This window comes from Tamandua tetradactyla, chromosome 9, assembly GCF_023851605.1.
Source record: "Tamandua tetradactyla isolate mTamTet1 chromosome 9, mTamTet1.pri, whole genome shotgun sequence".
In the NCBI taxonomy this organism is placed as follows: domain Eukaryota; kingdom Metazoa; phylum Chordata; class Mammalia; order Pilosa; family Myrmecophagidae; genus Tamandua; species Tamandua tetradactyla.
This window is the reverse complement of record NC_135335.1, coordinates 104,118,937-104,139,852: the sequence shown is the minus strand read 5'-3', so window position 1 is coordinate 104,139,852 and position 20,916 is coordinate 104,118,937. Positions and strand designations below refer to the sequence as shown.

The 20,916-nt window shown below is 39.9% G+C and overlaps 1 protein-coding gene and 1 long non-coding RNA gene across 2 annotated transcripts in view; one reads left to right on the top strand and one right to left on the bottom strand.

Annotated features, from left to right (window-relative positions):
• Positions 1-11,532, bottom strand: part of LOC143646256 (uncharacterized) — a 49,187-nt gene extending 37,655 nt beyond the window's left edge. The window contains exon 1 of the long non-coding RNA XR_013157421.1: positions 11,134-11,532. This is a non-coding gene — a long non-coding RNA (uncharacterized LOC143646256). The remainder of the gene's footprint in view (positions 1-11,133) is intronic.
• A 6,087-nt stretch (positions 11,533-17,619) lies between these two features.
• Positions 17,620-18,539, top strand: LOC143646255 (shieldin complex subunit 3-like). The gene has a single exon (XM_077115174.1). The coding sequence runs from the start codon at positions 17,784-17,786 to the stop codon at positions 18,537-18,539; it is 756 nt and encodes a 251-aa protein (XP_076971289.1). The 5' UTR covers positions 17,620-17,783.
• Positions 18,540-20,916: the final 2,377 nt, after the last annotated feature.

The following is a 20,916-nucleotide window of genomic DNA, read 5'->3' as shown; positions in this document are numbered from 1 at the left end:
ACAATCAACAGCATTTGAAAGAAATTTTTTCACTGACTCAAGAGAAGTTATCTCAATGGAAGATATCACTTTTTTAGTAAAAAAAAAAAAAAAAAAAAAGTCCGTGTTCTCTGATCCCAGACACAAAGTACCCAAGAACTGGATTTCAAAATGTCAATTAAATGACAGGTTCTCTTCCTGGTGGGTGGGTGGCAATGAGGTGACCTGGAAAGGATAATTATCACAGGGCAGGCTGAGTTCCTTCTGAAGTGGAACAGATGACTGGTTGCCTTTCTTTGTTGTGTGGATTTCCAGTCTACTTTTTACTAATTGCCTGTTTACTTTATCCCAGCTGGCACATATCGATTTTTTTAGTTTTAATTTTTTTCATGGCAGCACATAAGGGTGGAAACTGTATGTTCTAATACACAGGTGATTTTATTTCGCCTTTGTAAAATGATTACCTGTTCTGGTAGGTTCAGATACAAATTCTACCCACCAGTGCCACAAATGGAAAGATAAGAGAGACCACAAGCATGAGAGCTTCTAGTAAAAAAAAGATTCAATCACTGCTCTATATTCTCCCAATCAAGCAGCAAGACTGATTTATTTGTCTCATCAGCTCACAGCATCCTATGCCTAGGGCTACTTAAAGTTTGTTCTTTGCATTTCTGCTGGCCCCTGAACTGTTAAATTTACAAAAGGAAATAATAGAAAACAAGAGAAAGCACTTAAAAAGTCCCACAGCAATATGGCATCATATCCAAGGGTGTGATTAGTGGTCTTAACTCATTGACCAAGGTGTGGCCCAGTTCAGATGTGGAACACTATGACATATGGTGCACTTCAGGTAGAATGAACTGGGTGTATATATGTTGGTCTGCAATGGGTTGAGAAAAACCAACCTGTCCTGTGCCACAGAGGTAAGAAGCATGGCTACAAACAATACACCATCGATATCAAAAGAGCTGATGCATTGTGACATTGTGGGACAGTGAGGGCTTATTAGGACAGCTAACCTTGAGACACAGGAATGTAAAAGCCCAGATTTTTATTATGTTAGGTGGCTCTCTCCAACTGCCCTTTCTCAAGTTCCACCATGACGATTTCATGTTCCATAAAACAGGGTCAGATATTTACAAGAGAGCTCAAGTTTAGGGACTATGGAGAAGATGGGAAGTGAACTTAGGAAGCAGAAAGCAAATTCCTGCTCCCCAAGCCTAACCTTAAGGAGGAAAGAGGGAAGACTCCAGGTAGAAAGTAAAAGCCAACCAAGATTTAGGGAAAATTTTAATGCCAGAAGTAAGCCAGAGTTCTTTTCAACACTTGCCTCTTTCAGCAAGCTATCCAATATTGCTGCATCCTTGATGGAATCATTCCCAGGACCTAATCTTTCTGCATGAATTATTTTCTTCAAATTGATTTAAGAGGTCAGAATATGTGCCTTGGGGTCAAGCTGCATTGCTTTGAATCCCAGCTCCCTCATTTACTTATGCACACACTTGAGCCAATTACCTAACCCTTCTGTAGTGGTTAGGTTCTGGTGTCAACTTGGCCAGGTGATGCTCAGGTAAGCTGTCTGATTCAGTAAGCACTAGCCTAACCATTACTGCAGGGATATTTCATGGCTGGTTGATAAATCAGAAGGCTGGTTTATCAAATCATCAGTCAATTACATCTGTGGCTGATTACAACTAATTGTATGTCTCCCCCAGTGATATAATCCAATCAGTTGATCCACTCAGTTGAAGACTTTTAAGGGGGAATTTTCACTATTTTTTCAGCCAGCAAGCCTTTCCTGTGGAGTTCATCAAGACCCTTCATTGGAGTTGCCAGTTTCACAGCCTGTCATATGGATTTTGGATTCTTGCATTCCCATGGTTGCATGAGACACTTCTATAAATCTCATATTTAAAGCTATCTTTTGGTTCTGTTTTCTAGACAACTCTGATTAAGATACCTTCTGAGACTCAGTTTCTCAGCTGTATAAATGGATGGTAGTAGTACCTTTAATAATAGTATTATTGTGAGCATTAATAAAATGAATACATGGAACGTACTTAGAATACTAACTGACATTTAGTAAATCTTTTAATAAATATTGCCAATCATCATCATTATTATCATCATCAAAACCACCACTAATAATAATTATTATTATTGGAACTTCTTTACAATACCTGTATCAATCACTTTCAATGTCTAAGATTCTGATAGATTGTCTTTTATAGTTGAAAAGCTAACATATACTGTTTAGACCCCCAAAAGCTAAGTTACAAAGATTAGATGTAGTTCTCATAAGACCCTAAGTGAGATAATTTACCAACTTCTCCAAGCCCAGTTTCCCAAGGTATTTCTTGGTATCTGTGGTAGTTAGATTCAGTTGTCAACTCAGCCAGGTGAAAGTACCTACTTCTGTTGCTGTGGACATAAGCCAATGATATGTGAACCTCATCTGTTGCTCATTACATCTGCAGTCAGCTAAGAGGCGTGCCTCCTGTAATGAATGATGTTTGATTTAATTGGCTGGTGCTTAAATGAGAGAGCTCAACGTAGCACAGCCCAAGCAGCTCAGCGTACCTCATCTCAGCACTCCCAGCTCAGCCCAGGCCTTTGGAGATGCAGAAAGGAATCACCCTGCAGGAAGTTCTTGGAACCCAGAGGCCTGGAGAGAAGGCCAGTAGAGATCACCCTGTGCCTTCCTGCATAAGAATGAACTCAGTTGAAAGTTAGCTGCCTTTCCTCTGAAGAACTAATGAAATAAATCCCCTTTTATTAAAAGCCAGTCCATCTCTGGAAGCAATGTGTTGCATTTCAGCAGCTAGCAAACTAGAATAGCATCTTTTTTAAAAAGTCTATTGGGAAGTGTATTAGATAGGGTTCTCTAGAGAAACAGAATTAGCAGGAGATATCTGTAAATATAAAATTTATAAAAGTGCCTCACATAACTGTGGGGATGTAGAATCCAAGGTCTATAGAACAGGCCACGAGCTGGCAGCACCAATGAAGGTCCTCAGCAAACTCTCAGGAAAAGTTGGCTGGCTGACACAGGAAGAATGATTGCCTCTTTTGAATCCTCCTTAAAAGCCTTCCAGTGATTAGATTAAAGTGAAAAGCCTTCCAGTGAAAGATTAAGCATCACTCATTGCAGAAGACACTCCCCTTAGCTGATTGCAAATAATCAGATGTGGATTTTAGCCAATGTGATCATGATTTAAATCCATGAAATGTCCTCAGAGAAACTGACAGGCCAGCACTTGCCCAACCATGCAACTAGGTGCCACCACCTATCCAAGTTAAGAACCTGGCCATGACAGTCCACCCCTTGTCAACTTGGCAGCTATACACATCACCTTAAACCATACTTAACCTCTAAATAGTAAACATAACAGACACATTTTTTTCTCAGCACTACTCAACTGTCCCACATACACCTGGAAATGCATTAAATCTCTCCAGAATAGAATGTAAGTCCTTGGGCAATACTCACTCTTAAACTTGATATCTTAGAACTTAAATACTATAAAATGAACAAAAAGCTTATGTCATATGATAAAGGGGATAAAATAAAGAGGAAAAGGAAGATATTTGACTTATGTAAAAATGCATAGATACTAATTACAAAGCAAGGATGATATATTCATACCATTACAGTCCTTGTTTCTATAACTGATCAAGTGGTCATAATTCATACTTATCACTGCCGTCTTTCACTACCCATCCATGTTCCCCTTACCTTCAGCAAGCACTTCAGCTGGCCATGGTTCTTTGTCTGATTGGGTGACCCAACCCTTCACTCCTGAAGTGTCAGAGCCATTGATAGCCCTGACTGGATTGTGTTGTTGCAGTTTTCCATTGATTTTAATCACAAGTCATGGTAGTACTAACAGATGCCCTAGTGTGTCTCCTACATTTCAGGAAAACTCTTCTTTACCTCCATTGTGTAATTGCAGTCTTATTTCCCCCTGATAGTCAGGGTCAATCACCTTAGTGTAAAGTAGTCCCCTTCTTGACTTGTTTTTCCAGGGGCATGAGTAGCCCAAAGTGACCAGGTGACAGTCTTAGATTCCAATTCAATTGAATCATTGTTGTTTCTCCTGGCGGAAGCACTCCCCCTTTTAAAACTAAAACCCGTACACCAGCTGAGCTCAGGGTCGCAGGGACAGGAAGCAGAAATTTTCCTAGTGGATCACTAGGGGTAATATTGAGTGGTGCCACTCCCATTTCCACCCCTTGGTTCCTGGACCTATGGATCCAGATTATTGGAGAAACAGTACCATACAGTGAATGCTGATTCAGAGCATACACAGCCTCCTGGAGAACATCAACCCAGCCCTGCAAGGAATTGCAACCTAGTTGGCACCATAATTGCATTTTCAAAAGGCCATTCCACAGTTCTATCAATCCAGCTGCTTCTGGATGATGGGGAACATGGTAAGAGCAGAGAATTCCATGAGTACGTGCCCATTCCCACACTTCATTTGCTGTGAAGTGTGTTCCTTGATCAGAAGCAATGCTATGTGGAATACCATGACGATGGATAAAGCGTTCTGTAAACCCATGGATGGTAATTCTGGCAGAAACATTGCATGCAGGGAAAGCAAACCCATATCCAGAGTGTGTGTCTACTCCAGTTAGGACAAATCACTGCCACTTCCATGAAGGGAGTGGTCCAATGTAATCAACCTGCCACCATGTAGCTGGTTGGTCACCTCGGGCAATAGTGCTATATTATATACAGGGCTGAGTGTGGGTCACTGCTGATGGCAAATTGGGCACTCAGCAGTGATGGCAAATTGGAGTCCACTGTGGAGGGTACCATCCACAAGGATCTCACCCAACAGTGTTATCTTATTTTTCTGAACTTCATGACACTAGCACTGGGATACCCCAAATCTTGGCATCAAGGACAACAATTTGGTCTAAATGTCACCACCACAATATCCAGCATCAATAGATGAAGTGCATTCCAAATGTAGACATGTGCCCCAACCAGGATGAAGGTAAAAGGCTTCAGTTCAAATTATCTGACTTTGTTCATCACAAAAGGAAGCTGTGCAAACATTCCAAGGTCAGTAGAAATGCAGGTCCTCACCAGGTGTCCTTGCTAATAGATAAAGTATACTCAAGATGTAAGAGAGAGAAACACAAGCCAGGAACAAGTCTGATCTCTCCACGTACTTCAGACCTCTGCCCCTGGAGCTGAGTGCCATGTGTAACTAGCCTCAAAACTAGACAACCCTGACTTAAACCTCCCTAGTGGTTCTTGTCGCATGAAAAAATCAGTTGTTAATTGATGCCTAACAGGATCACCTGTTAATACTTTCTAAAAATTCACTTCAGTCAACCTATATAAGAAGCTGTATCATATTTATGGGTTTTCCTTTATAAAAGTAACCCCATAATTACTAAGTATCGTGTGTCAGTCTCTTTCAAATATGGAATCTTGATTATACAACAAAGCAAACATGGAAAAGCAACTATTAAGCCAATTTTTACAGTTAAGAGACCTGAGGCTCTGGAAGTCATAAACGAACCTGCTCACTATCATCCAGCCAAGGTTTGAATCCAAGTCCCCAGACACTAGATTCAGTGTCATTCACTTCATCCTGGTGCTCCCAAGATTGAATTTATCATGGAGTTCTTAAGCATTGAAACATTGTAAGTGAAATTTTCAGCTGCAATCTTTAAAATAAAAGCAAAATCCAGACTATAAATCAGATACTTGAAATTCAAGACAAGATTAAAATACAGAGGGTCCAGAGGGAGTTTGAACCTGATTTCTGCCGTATTCATCTAGAATGGCTGTGACCTCTGCCTGGGGCCATGCACCAGGCTGTGCACTCGCTAATGGTATTTTTCAATGATGCTCCCTTAAGGTATCAGTGCATATTCTCACAACTGTACATAGCAGTTCTACCCCTTGAATACCACTTGCGATTATGTCTACAAAATGTTAAAGTTTAACTCTCTTAGGAAAGACAAAACTTCATACACAGAAAGATTCGATTATTATTCAAAGCCCATTGTGGAGAGACAAAAAAAATTACACCTTTTTGAGAAAACCTTCTCGACCAAAAGGGGGAAGAGCGAGATGAGACAAAGTGTCAATGGCTGAGAGATTCCAAACAAAGTCAAGAGGTTATCCTGGAGGTTATTCTTATGCATTAAGTAGATATCACCTTGTTATTCAAGATGTAATGGAGAGGCTGGAGGGAGCTGCCTGAAAATGTAGAGCTGTGTCCAGTAGCCATGTTTCTTGAGGATGATTGAAGAATGATATAGCTGTCACAGTGTGACTGTGTGATTGTGAAAACCTTGTGTCTGATGCTCCTTTTATCTACCTTGTCAACAGATGAGTAGAACATATGGAATAAAAATAAATAATAGGGGAAACAAATGCTAAAATAAATTTAATTTGAAATGCTAGTGATCAATGAAAGTGAGGGGTAAGGGGTACGGTAGGAATAATCTTTTTTTTCTTTCCTGTGTTCATTTTATTTCTTTTTCTATTATATTTTTATTTCTTTTTCTGAATTAATGCAAATGTTCTAAGAAATTATGACTATGCAACTGAGTGATGATATTGTGAATTACTGATTATATATTTTGATGTTTTAAAAAAGTAAATAAAAAAAATTACACCTTTTAACAATTTCAGCCTGGAAATTATCTGTGGTTTTGCTAATCTGAAAAGTATTAGAGGGATTAAAGAATAAGAGATGTTAGAATGATTGTCACTAATGACTTTGTTCAGATATAAAACTAAAGCCAGCACACCCATTTCCAAATAAATTACTCTCCTAATTCCAGATCTAGAGCTACACATCCCCCAAAAAACACAAGCAAACAAACTGTGAACCCATCCCAACTCTGGACACCAAGAAGAGATCAGGAAACCAGATCATCGTCATGTCTTCACATTCATATCCTGAAACTCAGAATTGAAGTACTGGACCAAAATAAATTGCAATTTCTCATTTTCCAGGGTTGTAGAGGATAGCATCTCCCATGAAAATGAGAGCAGCTGGCACCCATATCAATCAGGTTCCGTGGAGAAGCAGATGTCACACTTGAAATACAAGACTGTGAGAAGGGTTTAGTGACAAAGCTGTGGACACAGGGGAACCACAAGGGATGGTGTAGTAATCTGGGGCTTAGTAGTACCCAAATTGTTACCCACTAGGCTTGAACAGAAGAGGAGAAGGAGAAGTTGCCAGAAATGAGGGTCTTCTCATGTGGTGGCCACCCCATGAGAAGACCTGTGACCTTCAGTATATGGGCATCCAATCCAGGCAATTTACAAGGCAAGGAGCCATAGAACAAATACTTGACCCCATGCTACTCTGTCCCTCCAATTTCCTGCTTGGACTCCTCATTTCCAGCCCAACCAGCAGCCAGAAGACACAGAAACACTTTAATTGGTTCATACAGGTAAGCTCCTCAGGGCAAAGAGCCAGGTGAAAATAAAAGTAGAAAATGGGTGAGGCAATGGGGACCAAGAAGAGATTTGGCCCAGCACCTACACTAGCTTTAGGATAAAGTCTATTCTTCTAGAGTTTCTCCATCTACCTCTGATTCTGTTTCTTATATTTATGCATATGGTCCATTGACAAATCTCTAGATTTTACTTAAATTATTCCATTTCTATTTCTTCAGATTTTGAAAACAGTGCTCTAGAGCCATCTTCACAAATGGATTCCATGTTAAAGCCAATTATCCATCAGCGCATGGGCCCTGGAAAGATTCTATTTGAATAGGGTTATTACTTCTCAAATACACACACAAAAAGACAGCATGAATTTTCATTTGGGGAAATACAGATCATTTTTTTGCGTGTTGGAATTTCGCTTTTTATTTTTATTCATGATCCAAAATTTTCCTTTCTTATAAAGGATATTTGTTAAAGCCTTTTATTCTGAAATACTTTCAAACTTACAGGACAGTTACAAAAATAATATAACCCCTAGGCAGAGAACTCCAAATATGCCCCAGATACCCAGATCCACCAATTTTGACATTTTGCCACATTTGCCTTTTCATCCTAGCTATCAGTCTGGTATATTCTATCAGGCCATCTATTTATCTATCCATCGATCTATGTATTCATCTGTCTCCTGTCCACTCTACTCCAGGCCACTCAGGCAGCCTTTGGCCTCCGGGAGCCTCCAGACCCCCACTAGAAGCTCAGTAATTCACTAGATCTCAGAATCAAAGCCTTTATAGTTTGTGGGACCAGGGGCTGGAGGGGAGAGTTGAGAAACACACCCCCTACCAGCCTTCATTTGTTTCTCTGCAAATTTGCCAAACAAGTAGGACTGAAGCCAATAAACACACTAGAGATCAGGAATAGCATTCCAAGGAATACCATATTTCACCAAATCTAAGATGTCAGCAATTTGTAGGACACACATTATTTTATGCATCACTAAGAAAGAAAAAACACCAACAATCAGTGGTACCAGTTTCTTGTTTCCTTGAAATGTCTTTGATTTATTCTATGGGATTTGGAAATTCCTGCTGTCTAAATTGCAATGCTCAGACAATCCTTAAACCACATCTCAGTAACATATATAACATAGCTCCATCTACTTGTAAGCATCTTCTTTTCTTAAGTCCCAAAGAGCCCATGAAAATATGGAATTGTGTCTTTTCTGCTAAGATGAACATTTGCCTCAACAACATGGAAATTATACCTACCCTTCTATTTCGTGCTTCTGTGTACACAACTATTTCATCCCAGAGCTGAATCATAATGTAATCTTTTTGAAAATATTTTAAACAGCAGTAAATACTACCAACAATGAGCATAACTCAGCTAAAATGAGAACTCCATGACTGGCAATGACCAAATTCACACATGCACAGGAAAACACCAGCAGCTCCCAGCTGGTCACAAGGGTAAAAACCACCAGTTGCAAGTCTCATTCTGATATTAGAAATGCTGAGTGACAAAAGGGGAGGGGAGGGAGAGAGGAATCTTAGAATCAATGAAATATGACATATATTTAAAAATACAAATATTTAACTGACTAGTAGCTAGTAACCTTCTATAGCATAGGTATACTTTTAAAACATTTTACCTTGAGCCCCAGCAGGAAACATCATGTTCCGGATGGCACAAGAAAAAGGGGGTGATTAAAGAGAATTTAATGGACAGGCTATTTATAAAGATGTGGGCAGAGTTAAGGGAAACCCTACAAAACATCAGTGGGCTTGCAATAGCTGGAAATTGCTACATTCCTAGGTCTGAGAAAGTTAAGAGGAAAGAGAGATCACCTGAACCCAGAAGATCCCTGCAGTGTAGAAGAGTTCTTACAGGAGCTGGGGTTCTACGTAGAGAACACAACTGATTTCAAGCAGCTAGGCAGGGAGGAAGCTGGGGGAATAAATATCCTTACCTCTTTTCTGTTCACCCTTCAATCTGCTATCTTTGTCCATAATCATCCAGAAATCCAAGGGGATGTGAATTTAGGTCAGCCTCCCAGGGCAGAGAGAAGAGTGGAAAATGGAATGGAGGTGAAAGGGAATGTTCAACACTGAGGGTTCAGCACAAAACTAAAAGGTTCCATCTTAACATTAGGTATTCTGTGGTTGTCTTAAGACGTTTTTATGACCAAGGTAGATTTCCCATAACTCTTAGAGGAAAACTGCTACAACCAGGAATGACCTTGGAATTTGGAATTTGATTGTCCAATTATTTGATTGTTAGACCATTCCCAAATTTGTGATCTGAAAAATCCTACCTCAGGTTACTCTGTTTATCCGTAAAGATGATTGAAATGTGAGTAAATAAATAGGCAGGTAGACAGTGATATGGTCTAATCTTGAGTTATCCCCAAAAGGCATCTCTCATTAGGCTAGGGTGAACACATAAGATGAGAATGAGATGGATTTAATAAAAGTACTTGGAACATGTGGCTTCAGAAGCCAGCTGGGTGGGCCATGGTGGCTCTGTGGCAGGGTTCTCACCTGCCATGCCAGAGACCCAGATTTGATTCTGGGTGCCTGACCGTGCAAAAAAAAAAAATAGCCAGCGTTGCCCTTAGATTAAAAACAGCCATAGATTATGTGCATTAAACTAACTGTGTGCTAAATACTGGGCTAAAGGCTTTATATTCAGAGCTCAAATAATCCTCACACAATCTGAAAGCAGGACTGTTTGTAGTCCCATTTTACAAAAGTTAAGAAATAGCAGTAAAGATGATCTTAAACAAAGAAACTGGATTATATCACCTCCCTGCCTAAAACGGCTTTGTCTGCACTTAGAAGAGATTCAGAAATCCCCATCGGGGTCTACCAGCTCTTGAATGACCAAGCTCCCCAGTTTCATTTCATGTTCAGACATCCTGTTTTACTAAATTCCAGCCACATTGGACTTCTTTCATTGCCTCTAATGCTACAAGCTCTTTCTCAAAGCCTCTGCACAGCTGTCCTTGCTGTGTAGACCAAAATACCTGTTCCCACTGCTGAAAGGTATGCTTCTTCTCAACTTTTATCAGCTCAACTGTCACCCTTTCAGAGATCTCCCTTGATCAACTCAAGTAAAGTAAGTTCATCTCCATCTGCCTTTTTTCCTTTCTCAGGCCCCTGTTTATTTCTTTCACAACTTTTCATGATTTCTGTGTATATACGTGTACGTGTATCTCACTCCTACAACTGTAGGAACCACATCTGGCTTGGTCCTCTTCCCTGCCTCCTCCACCATCAGTCCCTTGGCCTCCCTGTTTAATTGGTACTCCTTATTATGATTTGCTTTTTTTTTTCTCTCTCTCTTTACCTGCTCTTAGACAACCTCTCCTCTAGCACCTAAGTTCCTTTGTTCATCACCCCATTCCCAGCTCCCAATACTCTTCTTGGCAAATGTAAACTCTTAGAAGAAATAGTGGAAATTTCCCAGGTCTTGGGGTCCCTAAATGGGCAGGATTGGCATACAGTCAGCCTTCCACCAGAGCATTCCTTCCCCTCTATCCTCCAGCACTGCCTTTAAGATAGCTCTCCTCTCCCTGCCACAAAGTAGAAAACAAACCCTCATGCAATCTGCCCATGTGGTCTGCACCCGTGGACAGGGAACAAGGCAGACATTTACATGTCTATCTCCTGGGTCCCCCACCCCCACCATAAGTTGGCTGAACTCATTGAAAAGGCACATACCATTTTGAGCCCAAAATGGAAAATTCTGAACCATATCTCTGATACCAGATGCTCTAGGGTGCAGGGAAGCTTGTTCTGTTCTCCACTATGCAAGAAAAGCAGCTCCTGTTGTATTCAAAAGATGCAGATAAAGGCAGCACCATTACACCAAGATATCAGGCTCTGGACTGGAACCAAACACTGTTCCTTCCTTCTCCACATTATTCATTTCTTTCAGTTGAATCATAAAAAGAAACAGGATGTACAAAGCTACAAACAGCATCATCTCCTTCTCCCGGGAAATTTATCACCACTCCTTTTGTATAATCTACTGAAGCTTTTATATATTTATGTCCTTTGGAGTTGGTTTTTGCCTTTCCCCACCTTTCTAAATCGTCCACTGCTTTCTTTCTGCCAGGGAATTTGTTCAGCATGAACACGTGTGCATGTGTGCACATATCTTTTAAAGCACAATGCTGGCTGCATTCCCAGCAAAGGAGGAAGAAGCTTTTGTGGTCCAACTAATTTAATACACTTCATTTATTTGTGGAATATTTATTAGGTGGGAAGAAAGAAATGGTTCAACAATTTGTTATTAGTCCACAATCTAGCAAAGAGGTAAATTAACTTATTATCACCACAGAAGTTTTTTTATCCTCAAGTTCAAGAGTAGTTAATGACCAAAATTTGGAAACTGTTTTACACAGGATCATGAACACACATCACTTACGCTACACGGAACAGACAGGAATAGGGTTATGGGGATGGGAGAATTATAAGCAGAGAAGTAGCGATAGGCACTCAGTGCACTGAGCTTTCATTGTTCCAAGAGCTTCAGTTGGGCATATATGAAGCCCAAGCCTCATGGCCAATGTTCCAATGGAATGGGATCCCAATGCCAAACATTTACAGCAATGGAAGGTAGGGAATATCTATGTGATATAATACACTGAATGCTCCTTTGTCAAGGAAGCAGACTTGAAAGAGAGAGAGAGAGTATCTATGGAGCTCCGAGGTCAGATCAGCCTCTTTTTCAATTGAGCTAACTCAGACCTTCTGAGCCACCCCTCTGAAAAGCCATTAAAGGGCAAAAAGGAATGAGCCCATGGGGCAATCTGTGCTTTTCTCTCCTCAGAAGCTAAATGAGTTCATCTTTAATACACAGAGCCTGGAACTATCAGGTCCACTGGAAAAGCAACCAGATAGGGGGTCTTCAATCTCAGGGAAGGACAGTGGCCAAATGGCTTCGTATTAGTGTATGTGAAGTTGGGCATGAATCTCCAGGCTAATTTCAGGAACATGGGAAAATCTATTCCATGTAAATGGAGGATTGAGTCGATGGGAGGGGACCATGATCTAGGACTCCTAGAAAGGGTGACAGAGAAGTCTACCTAGCACTTGAGATAGGCCTTTAGAAGTAGAGACCACAGGAAGACAGAGAGGTCATGAGGAGATGGGGGTGAAAGGGAGGTAATGAAGGGAGGGAGGAAGGAGACTCTCTGGGACATAGAAATGGTATGAAGATGAAGAAGCAGAAAAGGCCCCAGGACCCTGTTATCCCAGAAGCCATTCTTTTCCTCCAACTTTTTTTTAACTAAATATTTCATATGTACAAAGGAATATTGAAACGTATGTCTGAAAAAAAAATAGAAATAAAAATAAATAAATAAATAAAAAACAAAAACATATGTCTGAAGTACAACAGAGATAACCATGGTGAGGCTTGCATGAAAGGACACCTATAGGATGGCTAGAGAAGATGCTCATTTTATTGAGCTTCTTCTCCATTTCCTCCATCTCTTCCCTGATTCTCCTTCACCCCTGCCTCAACCCCTACCTCCTTCCCCACCCAACCTCTGGTTCATCTGACAACACCCTGCTCAGTGATGGATAATCCCTCTGAGACATCCTAGAAGAACAAAACCCGTAACTTCAAAAAGGGGGCAATTTGTCTTTTAAAATTTTCCTAGGCCATAAAGATTAGAAAAAATCTCCCTTCTTTAATGAATTAAATTTTATATATATAAAAATTTTATATATATATAAAACATAATAATAAAATTGCATATCTATACATATATAAATGCAGGAGTCCCTGAACAGCAAGATCTCTACAGCTTTATGATCCAAGAGGTCAAATTTGTCACTCACACAGACCACATAGGAATCTGGTGCCAATATATCTCAAAATGGTGTCCCTGGACCACCTTTATCAGAAATTACCCAAAGACCCATTAAGAAAATCAGATGTCTGCTCCTGTACACTTCTGGGGCCCCAGAAGTCTATATTTTAACAAACGCTCAGGTTACTCTGATGACTAGGAGTACATGAGAACCACAGATGGATACCCACTGACCACCATTGCCCATGTCCTCCTGGCCACTGCGACTTGGAAGGCCACCACGAACCTTCTCTAAACCTTTGCGCTCAATACATGGTCTGCCCACCAGCAGCATCACATCACCTGGGAACTTGTTAGAAATGCAGAATCTCAGGCTCTACCCCAGACCTAATGCTTCTAAGTGCATTTTAACATGATCCTTAGGGGGTTCACATGCACACAAACGTTTGTAAGCAGTGCTCTATGCTAGTGAACCCAGGCTGTTCCCAAGGGTCTAGTGAATACCTTCTACCCAGGTGTTCTACCATCAGGATTATAAAATAAAATTAAGCTACTCAGAAAAAAAAAAAAACAACAAAGAACAGAGAAGAACCAAGAAGAGTGTAGACTGATTCCCATTTGAGCTTCCTCTTACATGGAAATCTATGGGCAGTTAGAGAAGAGGTCATGTTTTCAAGGCCAGGATGACAAATTTGCCATTAAACATCCCAGATTTTATCCCTATGACTGAGACTGCAAGTTGTTCTCCACTAACCATTTTCCTCTGCTTTCTCAGTAAGAGAACCCCTACTGTGTAGCCGGCACTTGACTGCCCAAAATACAGATGATATTACTCAGCCTCCCCTCAAGCTAATGTATCTGCTTGTAAGTTCTGGTCAATGCCATTTGAGCAAAATTGTCTTTTGCAACTTCTAGTAAGTGCCTTTTTAAGAATCTGATATGCTGTCCTTTTCCCTTTCATTTCTCCTGGCTAGAATGTAGACATGACAGCTGGAGGTCAAGCAGCCATCATGGATGATGAGGTGGAAACCACAAGCTGAGAATGGTGATTCATGACAACGTCATAAACTGGATATTTACCTCTGGAATTCTTAAATTTCTATTTTGTTTATGCCATTGCTATTTGAGGTTTTCTTTCCATCTGAGCTGTACTAATTCCTAACTGATATATACTCCTTTCTACTATAACATGATTTGGACAACATGAGCTGAGTAACACTTGTATCTTCAAAAAAGCTGAGTAGTATGACTATAAGGAAAAGTCCTAACACTCAGGGTGATTAGGTGTCATTCTGGGTGTTGCTGCATCTCCCAACAGATAGTAAATCTGAAGGTTGAGGGGAAGAGGATAAGGAACACAGCATTGGGGTCTGACCACATTCTCCTATATGGAGCTATGGTTAACCGTTTTTTGCCATAGATACCTCCAGAAAAAACTTCATTAGCCCCCTTGAAGCTCTTGCCAATGTTTCTTTCTGCTTGCAGCTGGGAGTTCTAACCTATGTTTCTCTTATTACAATTCAGACGAGTCTTTGTTTCATAGAAAAAGAAATATGGGTATTTCATGTTACAAAAAATATTTCCATACGAAATATACTGTTCATCCATTAGACAAATTCTCATTTGGGCTCATACTGTCCTCAAGTCATTCTGGCAAGCTTGAGATAGAATAAAATCCTCCTGAAAGCTGTTTTTGATTAGTGTAAGTATTTGTCTCTAAAAGCCAAACCCCTGACTCCAGGCAATAGGCCAATTATTTCAAAGCCAAGACTTGGGCCTTGACCTTTGAAAACATTATTCAGGGATTAGGCCCTACTGAAATCAAACAAATGCTTTTTTTTGAAGAGAAGGGTACATAATTATTTCCCTTCTGCTTCCCCTCAAACTCTTATATGACTTTTCATGACAGTCATATAAATTACCCCTCTTCAGTGATCTAGGATTTCTCCAAGTGGGTCTCTCTCTCTTCAGATAAGTAAGATAAAGAACCTCCTGCATTTCCTGGCACATAATAAGTCCTTAGTAAATTTTACCCAAATCTGACTTCAGTTCCAAGCTTTATGTTCTGTGTTCTTTCTCTCACACCATATCATTTTAATAAATATTTGTATTGGTTAAAAATCACAATTGTCTTGTTATTTTTGCATTCTTAATATTACTATAAATTACCAATTATATACACTGGTTCCTGAGAGATTTGTCCAAGAGAAGGCACCATAATTCAAAACACTAGGCAATCCTTATATAATGTATATTTATTACCGGAATGTGTTTCTGTGGTTACCTTTGAATGCAGTGGTGCCTTTTCTGAAACTGTTGTAAGTAATCATTTCAGCTAAGCTGGACCATGAAGCCAGGAGGATCTGTACCAGAAGCAATGGAAAAGCTGGTGAGCTTCCTGAGGGCTGTGGTTTGGGTTGAAAGGGGGAGATCAGGCTGACACCCTGCTAATAGGGTGTGAAGCTGGGATATTTGTGCTAACCAGCAGTCAACCTCCTTCCCAGACACAAACTAATGGAACTGCACTTTTCACAGCTTACTTCACCAATCCCCTGGCAGCTGATGAAACGCTTTAATTTTAAAAGGCTTTTCCAGACTCGATAGATACCGTAGAGTGTCCACATGATGACAGGAAAGAGCATTAACTAAACAGGGCACCATACATTCCAGGCTCTGGGAAATCCAAAAGGACAAGGGGCCAGTGCCCCAGGACCAAGCCCACCGCCTACTTTTTGGAATGACCTGGGTTGGTGTAGACCAACCTTTGCACCATAAACTTGCCCGCCTCCACCCACACACACACACTTTACAACCTGGGGCAATAAGCTAGTAGAAAAAGAAGCCTCCATTAAGAGACTCAAGGTACAATTCCACCGTATATCCTTTTATGGAAAAGGGAAACAATTGGAGTTATTTTCTAAATGCCGGCAGTTGTATAAACGATTTAGTCACACTTAATGGCGTGTTCACTTACAAGAAATGGTTTTACTGATTTCTTTTTGACAATTCTGAAGTCATATGCACACACACAAAACAAATAGAGCTTTCTCCACTCATTTTGATGTGCTATTCTTTTCTTATCCATCTTTCTCAACATCCTGTTGGGTCTACACTGTAAAGCAGGTCTCTTACGTATTTGGGGTTTTTCAGGGGAGCAGGACACTGGAAAAGGAGGAGGATATAGGGAAGCTCTTGATGAATTTGAACAGGAAACGTCTTTAACAAATGAAGTCTCTCTTTCCTTGCCCAATTCCGAAGTGCCTCTGGCTTGAAAATTACCCATATGCTCGTTATTTATGTATACCACGCAAATTCTAAACAAAGAACTCCATTCTTGATCACTCGCACACCCTTAAGCAGCAAGGAAATTTTCCACCAGAAAGCTTTGGGGGATCCGGAGCCAGAAGCAGGCCAAGGGTCACTGCACAAAACCTTACTGGCAAAAGCCAAATATAAGGTTATACAGACAATGTGGGGGTAGATTGGTCCTACAGTGATGGGTTTGGGTTAATTTTTTTTTTATTTTTATTTCTGGAAACCCAGATCTTGAGTTGGTGCCCAATAAAAAACATCCTGACAATGAATTGCCACATTACCCAAAGAGGGCAGTAGTGCAATGATTATAAATTAGCCTTTTTAAAATAACTGTGACCACCCTGGCTGCGGAGAGCAGAAATCCTCAGGGAAGTGCTAAGCTCCAAAAAGGTCTCTTTAAGAACAGGAAGAAGTCAATTCAAGATGAGTGGTTATTCCCCAGCCCTGTTTCTTGGGTTATAGCCCCTTCTATAGCTCCAAGGCAGATGGGCATAAGGCACAGTGGTGGTTTGGAACAATGCACCCAGAAAAACATGTTCTTAAACTTAACCCATTCCTGTGGGTATGAACCCTTGTAAATAGGACATTTTGATGAAGTTACTTCAGTTAAGATGTGGCCCAGCTGATTTGGGATGGGTCTTAATCCTATTACTGAATGTTTTATAGGGAAGATCACAGAGAGAGAGAAACCTGAGGGAGTATCCAGCAACCAGAAGTCAATCAAATGCAGAAGCCAGAAGAGGCCACCATGTGCATTGCCATGTGACAGAAAGGCTAAGGAACCCCGGCAGCCAGGCCCAGAATTCCACAGTCTTCGGGGAGAAAGCATCGCCTTGATGACGCCTTGATTTGGGACTTCTTCTAGACTCAAAACTGAGCCAACAAACTCCTAATGTTCAAGGCAACTTACTGCATGGTATGTGTGTTTAAAAGTTAGGAAACTAAAGCAGGCACACTAAACCTACTGGGAGAGGCAGGTTTGCTTTCAGTAAGCTTCCCTCCTCGGAATCAGCCTTCTCCAAATCTTCCTCTTAAAAATTAAAGGAATAGTAGGCGGTGGTACCGGTCAAGATGGAGGTGAATCCCCCCAAACAGGAGCACCTGCTGGTGTTGAAGGGTCCTGTTTCCTTGATTTGGAAAGAGAAACAGCCTTGTAATCATAAATTACATACTAGATCTGAGGAACTCAGCTAAGAAATTATCTCTTCATTGAGAGTAACGGATTACTGTAGAATGACCGCAGAAGTAATATTACATTATCGACCATATGAGAGTGACCCCACAAAACTGCCAAAAATTGCAGAAAAAGCAATTCAAGACTTCCCTACTCGTCCACTATCAAGATTTATTCCTTGGTTTCCACATGATGGGTCCAAACTTCCACTCAAACCTAAAAGATCACCACCTGTGATTTCTAGAGATGCAGCTAAAGATGTGAAACTGTACTTAACCGTTTCAGAACGTGATGTTAAATCACAAAGTTATGATTGTACAGTAGATCTATTGGAGTTTCAACCTAATTTGAAAAAAAAGAAGCACTTGATCTGGTCTTACACACTGAATGAACAGACTAATTTTGGAAATAGGAATAAACAGTCAGAAAAAGGAAAACAGCACTTGAAGAGGTCTTGGAGTGTTTCAATTCCCAGCAGTAGTTGTACTGAACACATTTTCCCTTTATCTAAAAAATTGCAAGATAGTTTAAAGGCACTAAATTTGCACACTCTTTATAGAGGAAGATGGACAATAGAACACACAATTTGTAACAGCCAAACTCTGGAAGACGTTTGGGCAAAACTCAATCGAATTATAAGGCACAGTGAACTACCATCTTGTAATGCAACAATTCAGAGACATTTAGGCCAAATATGGGTTTTCTGTGATGTTATGTACTGTGAATATGTGGGAAATCTTCTTAAAAGAAGATTAGCTCTTACTGGAAAAATGAATTTATTTGTACATAAATATGGTGTTATTTTTAGTATGTAATGAATTTCACTGATTGTCAAAAAGAATATCATGAATGAACTGAAACAGTGAGATGAATAAATGTTTTATGGGTTTTTAAAATTACACTTAACCTTTTGCTAATATAGCCTGTTTACTCTTAACATTGTGGAAAAATAATTGTGTGGTATTATGTGTACAGTCTGTATCCCAAAAATGAATGTGTATCAGGCAAATTCCCAGCCTCGTCACTAACTCAAGAACTTTCTGGGTCTTACTTATTAGCAGCCTTCTTTTAAATTAATTGTAATAAATTATTGTTTAAAGTGAATTTGAAGGTAAGATGTTTGTATTCCTTTTGTTGTTATTTTCTAGTGATTGAATTAGATATTCCTGTAAATTAAGATAAATAGGTTAAAGTTTGGTGAATACTCCGAATCTAATTTTATTGAAATTTTTCTCTTTATTCATCTGAAGTGAATGATTTTTTTCCAGTAAAACGGAAAACAGTTCTTATAATTTAAAATCTTTTGGGAATGTTACTCAGGTTGCAATAATATACCCCAAAGTGGGAGACCAGCCCAGATTCTTGTGGATGTTTCTACATGTAAATAATTAAAAGCACTTAATGTGCTGTTTTGAAACAAAGGTGCAAGAAATATAATGTATCTTTAAAGCTATAGTTTGTTTTGAAGGAAAGTGTCAAATGTGGACTAAAGATCAACTTATCTTTATTCTAATACAGGTAATTTGATCTTCATGGCTGTTAATGCAGATTATTAATTGGTTGAATCTTGAAATGATTGTAGAATTCATCCCTGTTTCCCTTAAGCAAAATGTTATGAATTGGGGGTCCACATCACCTCATAAAAATACCTAGTGATTATGAAATAAAGTAGTTTTGTGAAAGTGTTTAAAAAAAAATTAAAGGAAGAAATGAGACTTGAAAGGCAAATCACCAGTTTTCCATTTAACTCATCTCTGCTCCCTCCCTCTCTTCAACCCTGAAAACCATGAATGCTGTCCATAGGAAATTTTAAGGAAAATGGTAAAGCAAGACAACAAAAATAATGGAGAGAATAAGGTATTTTATGGTTACAAGTCATCTTGTTCTTGGATTGCAAAGCCCACAGTACCCTGAGTGTGCTGGTGTGGGGATTTTTAAAGTCCACCTTTTGGTTGAACTTTCTCAGGGCTCAAGGGAACAGGCAAGCCATTTGTATAGTATCCTTTTCCAAGCCATTGTTTCTTTCTAAGTATCTGTGCAAGCCCTCTTTTACACAAGGGGAGGAAAGAGGCTCTCAGAAGAGAGGAGTGGAAGTCTGGGGTGAAGATGCAGGGCCTCCTCCTTCTCTTGACTTGTTGAGGAGGGGCTTTGTTCAAGGTTCCACTGAACGTTGGTCCTGGGGATACTTGGCTCACGCTTCACCTTTAAAGACAAAGCACTAAAATGGAGACTGGAAGCTCAGGCACACCAGCAGGGCTCATCAGATGACGGGCTGCACTGTAGGATAATGGGGGAAGGTGAAGCATGGTGTGTCATTGAGAAACCACCAAATGTCAGTATCCATAGACTTTTCATCTTGGGCTGGTTTCCCCAGAGAAGACACCTCCACTTCTTCTGGGAAATGTAAGCGTGGGCTGAAGCATTCCAGGGTCCCAGAGACAAAAGAGAGCTGCAACCCTGTTGTTCAGCATTAATGTGAAAAGAGAAAGGGTCACTAAAACACTTCCACAGGGAAAGTCAATGCCCCTTCCAAAATTCCCCTTTCACCATTGAATAGATCAATTTCTCCCTCTGTCCCTTTACAGCTAAGCATGAAGAAAACTCTGACTTTTAGCTTGTACCAGCACCTGACTCTGCTCTTCCTGCACCTTTTCAAAAATTATTACCTTCTGTGCCTTCTTTTTTTGAATTTTTTTTATTAGAGAAGTCATGCAATCACACATAAAATACAAGATTCCCATATACCACCTCAACCACCAACACCTTGTATTGGTGTGGAACATTCGCTACACATAATGATTGCGCTTTTTTGTAACTACCATTTTTTTAACAGAAGTTACCTTTGTTACAACTGATGAAAAATTATTAAAATAATATTATAAACTATTGTCCATAGTTCACATAAGGTTTATTTTTCTTCCATATACTACCTAATTATTGACACCTTGTATTAATGTCATACATTTGTCATTCATAAAAGAACATTCTTTTTTAATGTAATTCTACTGAGATGTATTCATCCACACACCCATACAATCTATCCAAAGTATACAATCAACGGTTCACAGTGTCATCACATAGCTGTGCATTCATCACCCTGATCCTTTTTAGAACATCCACATTACTCCAGAAAAAGAAATAAAAAGAAGACATTAAACGTCCCATACTCCTTATCCCACCCTCTTACTGACC

Excerpts from the sequence above, each read along its gene's own strand:
- LOC143646255 (XM_077115174.1), top strand. The coding sequence starts at position 17,784 with ATGACCGCAGAAGTAATATTACATTATCGACCATATGAGAGTGACCCC.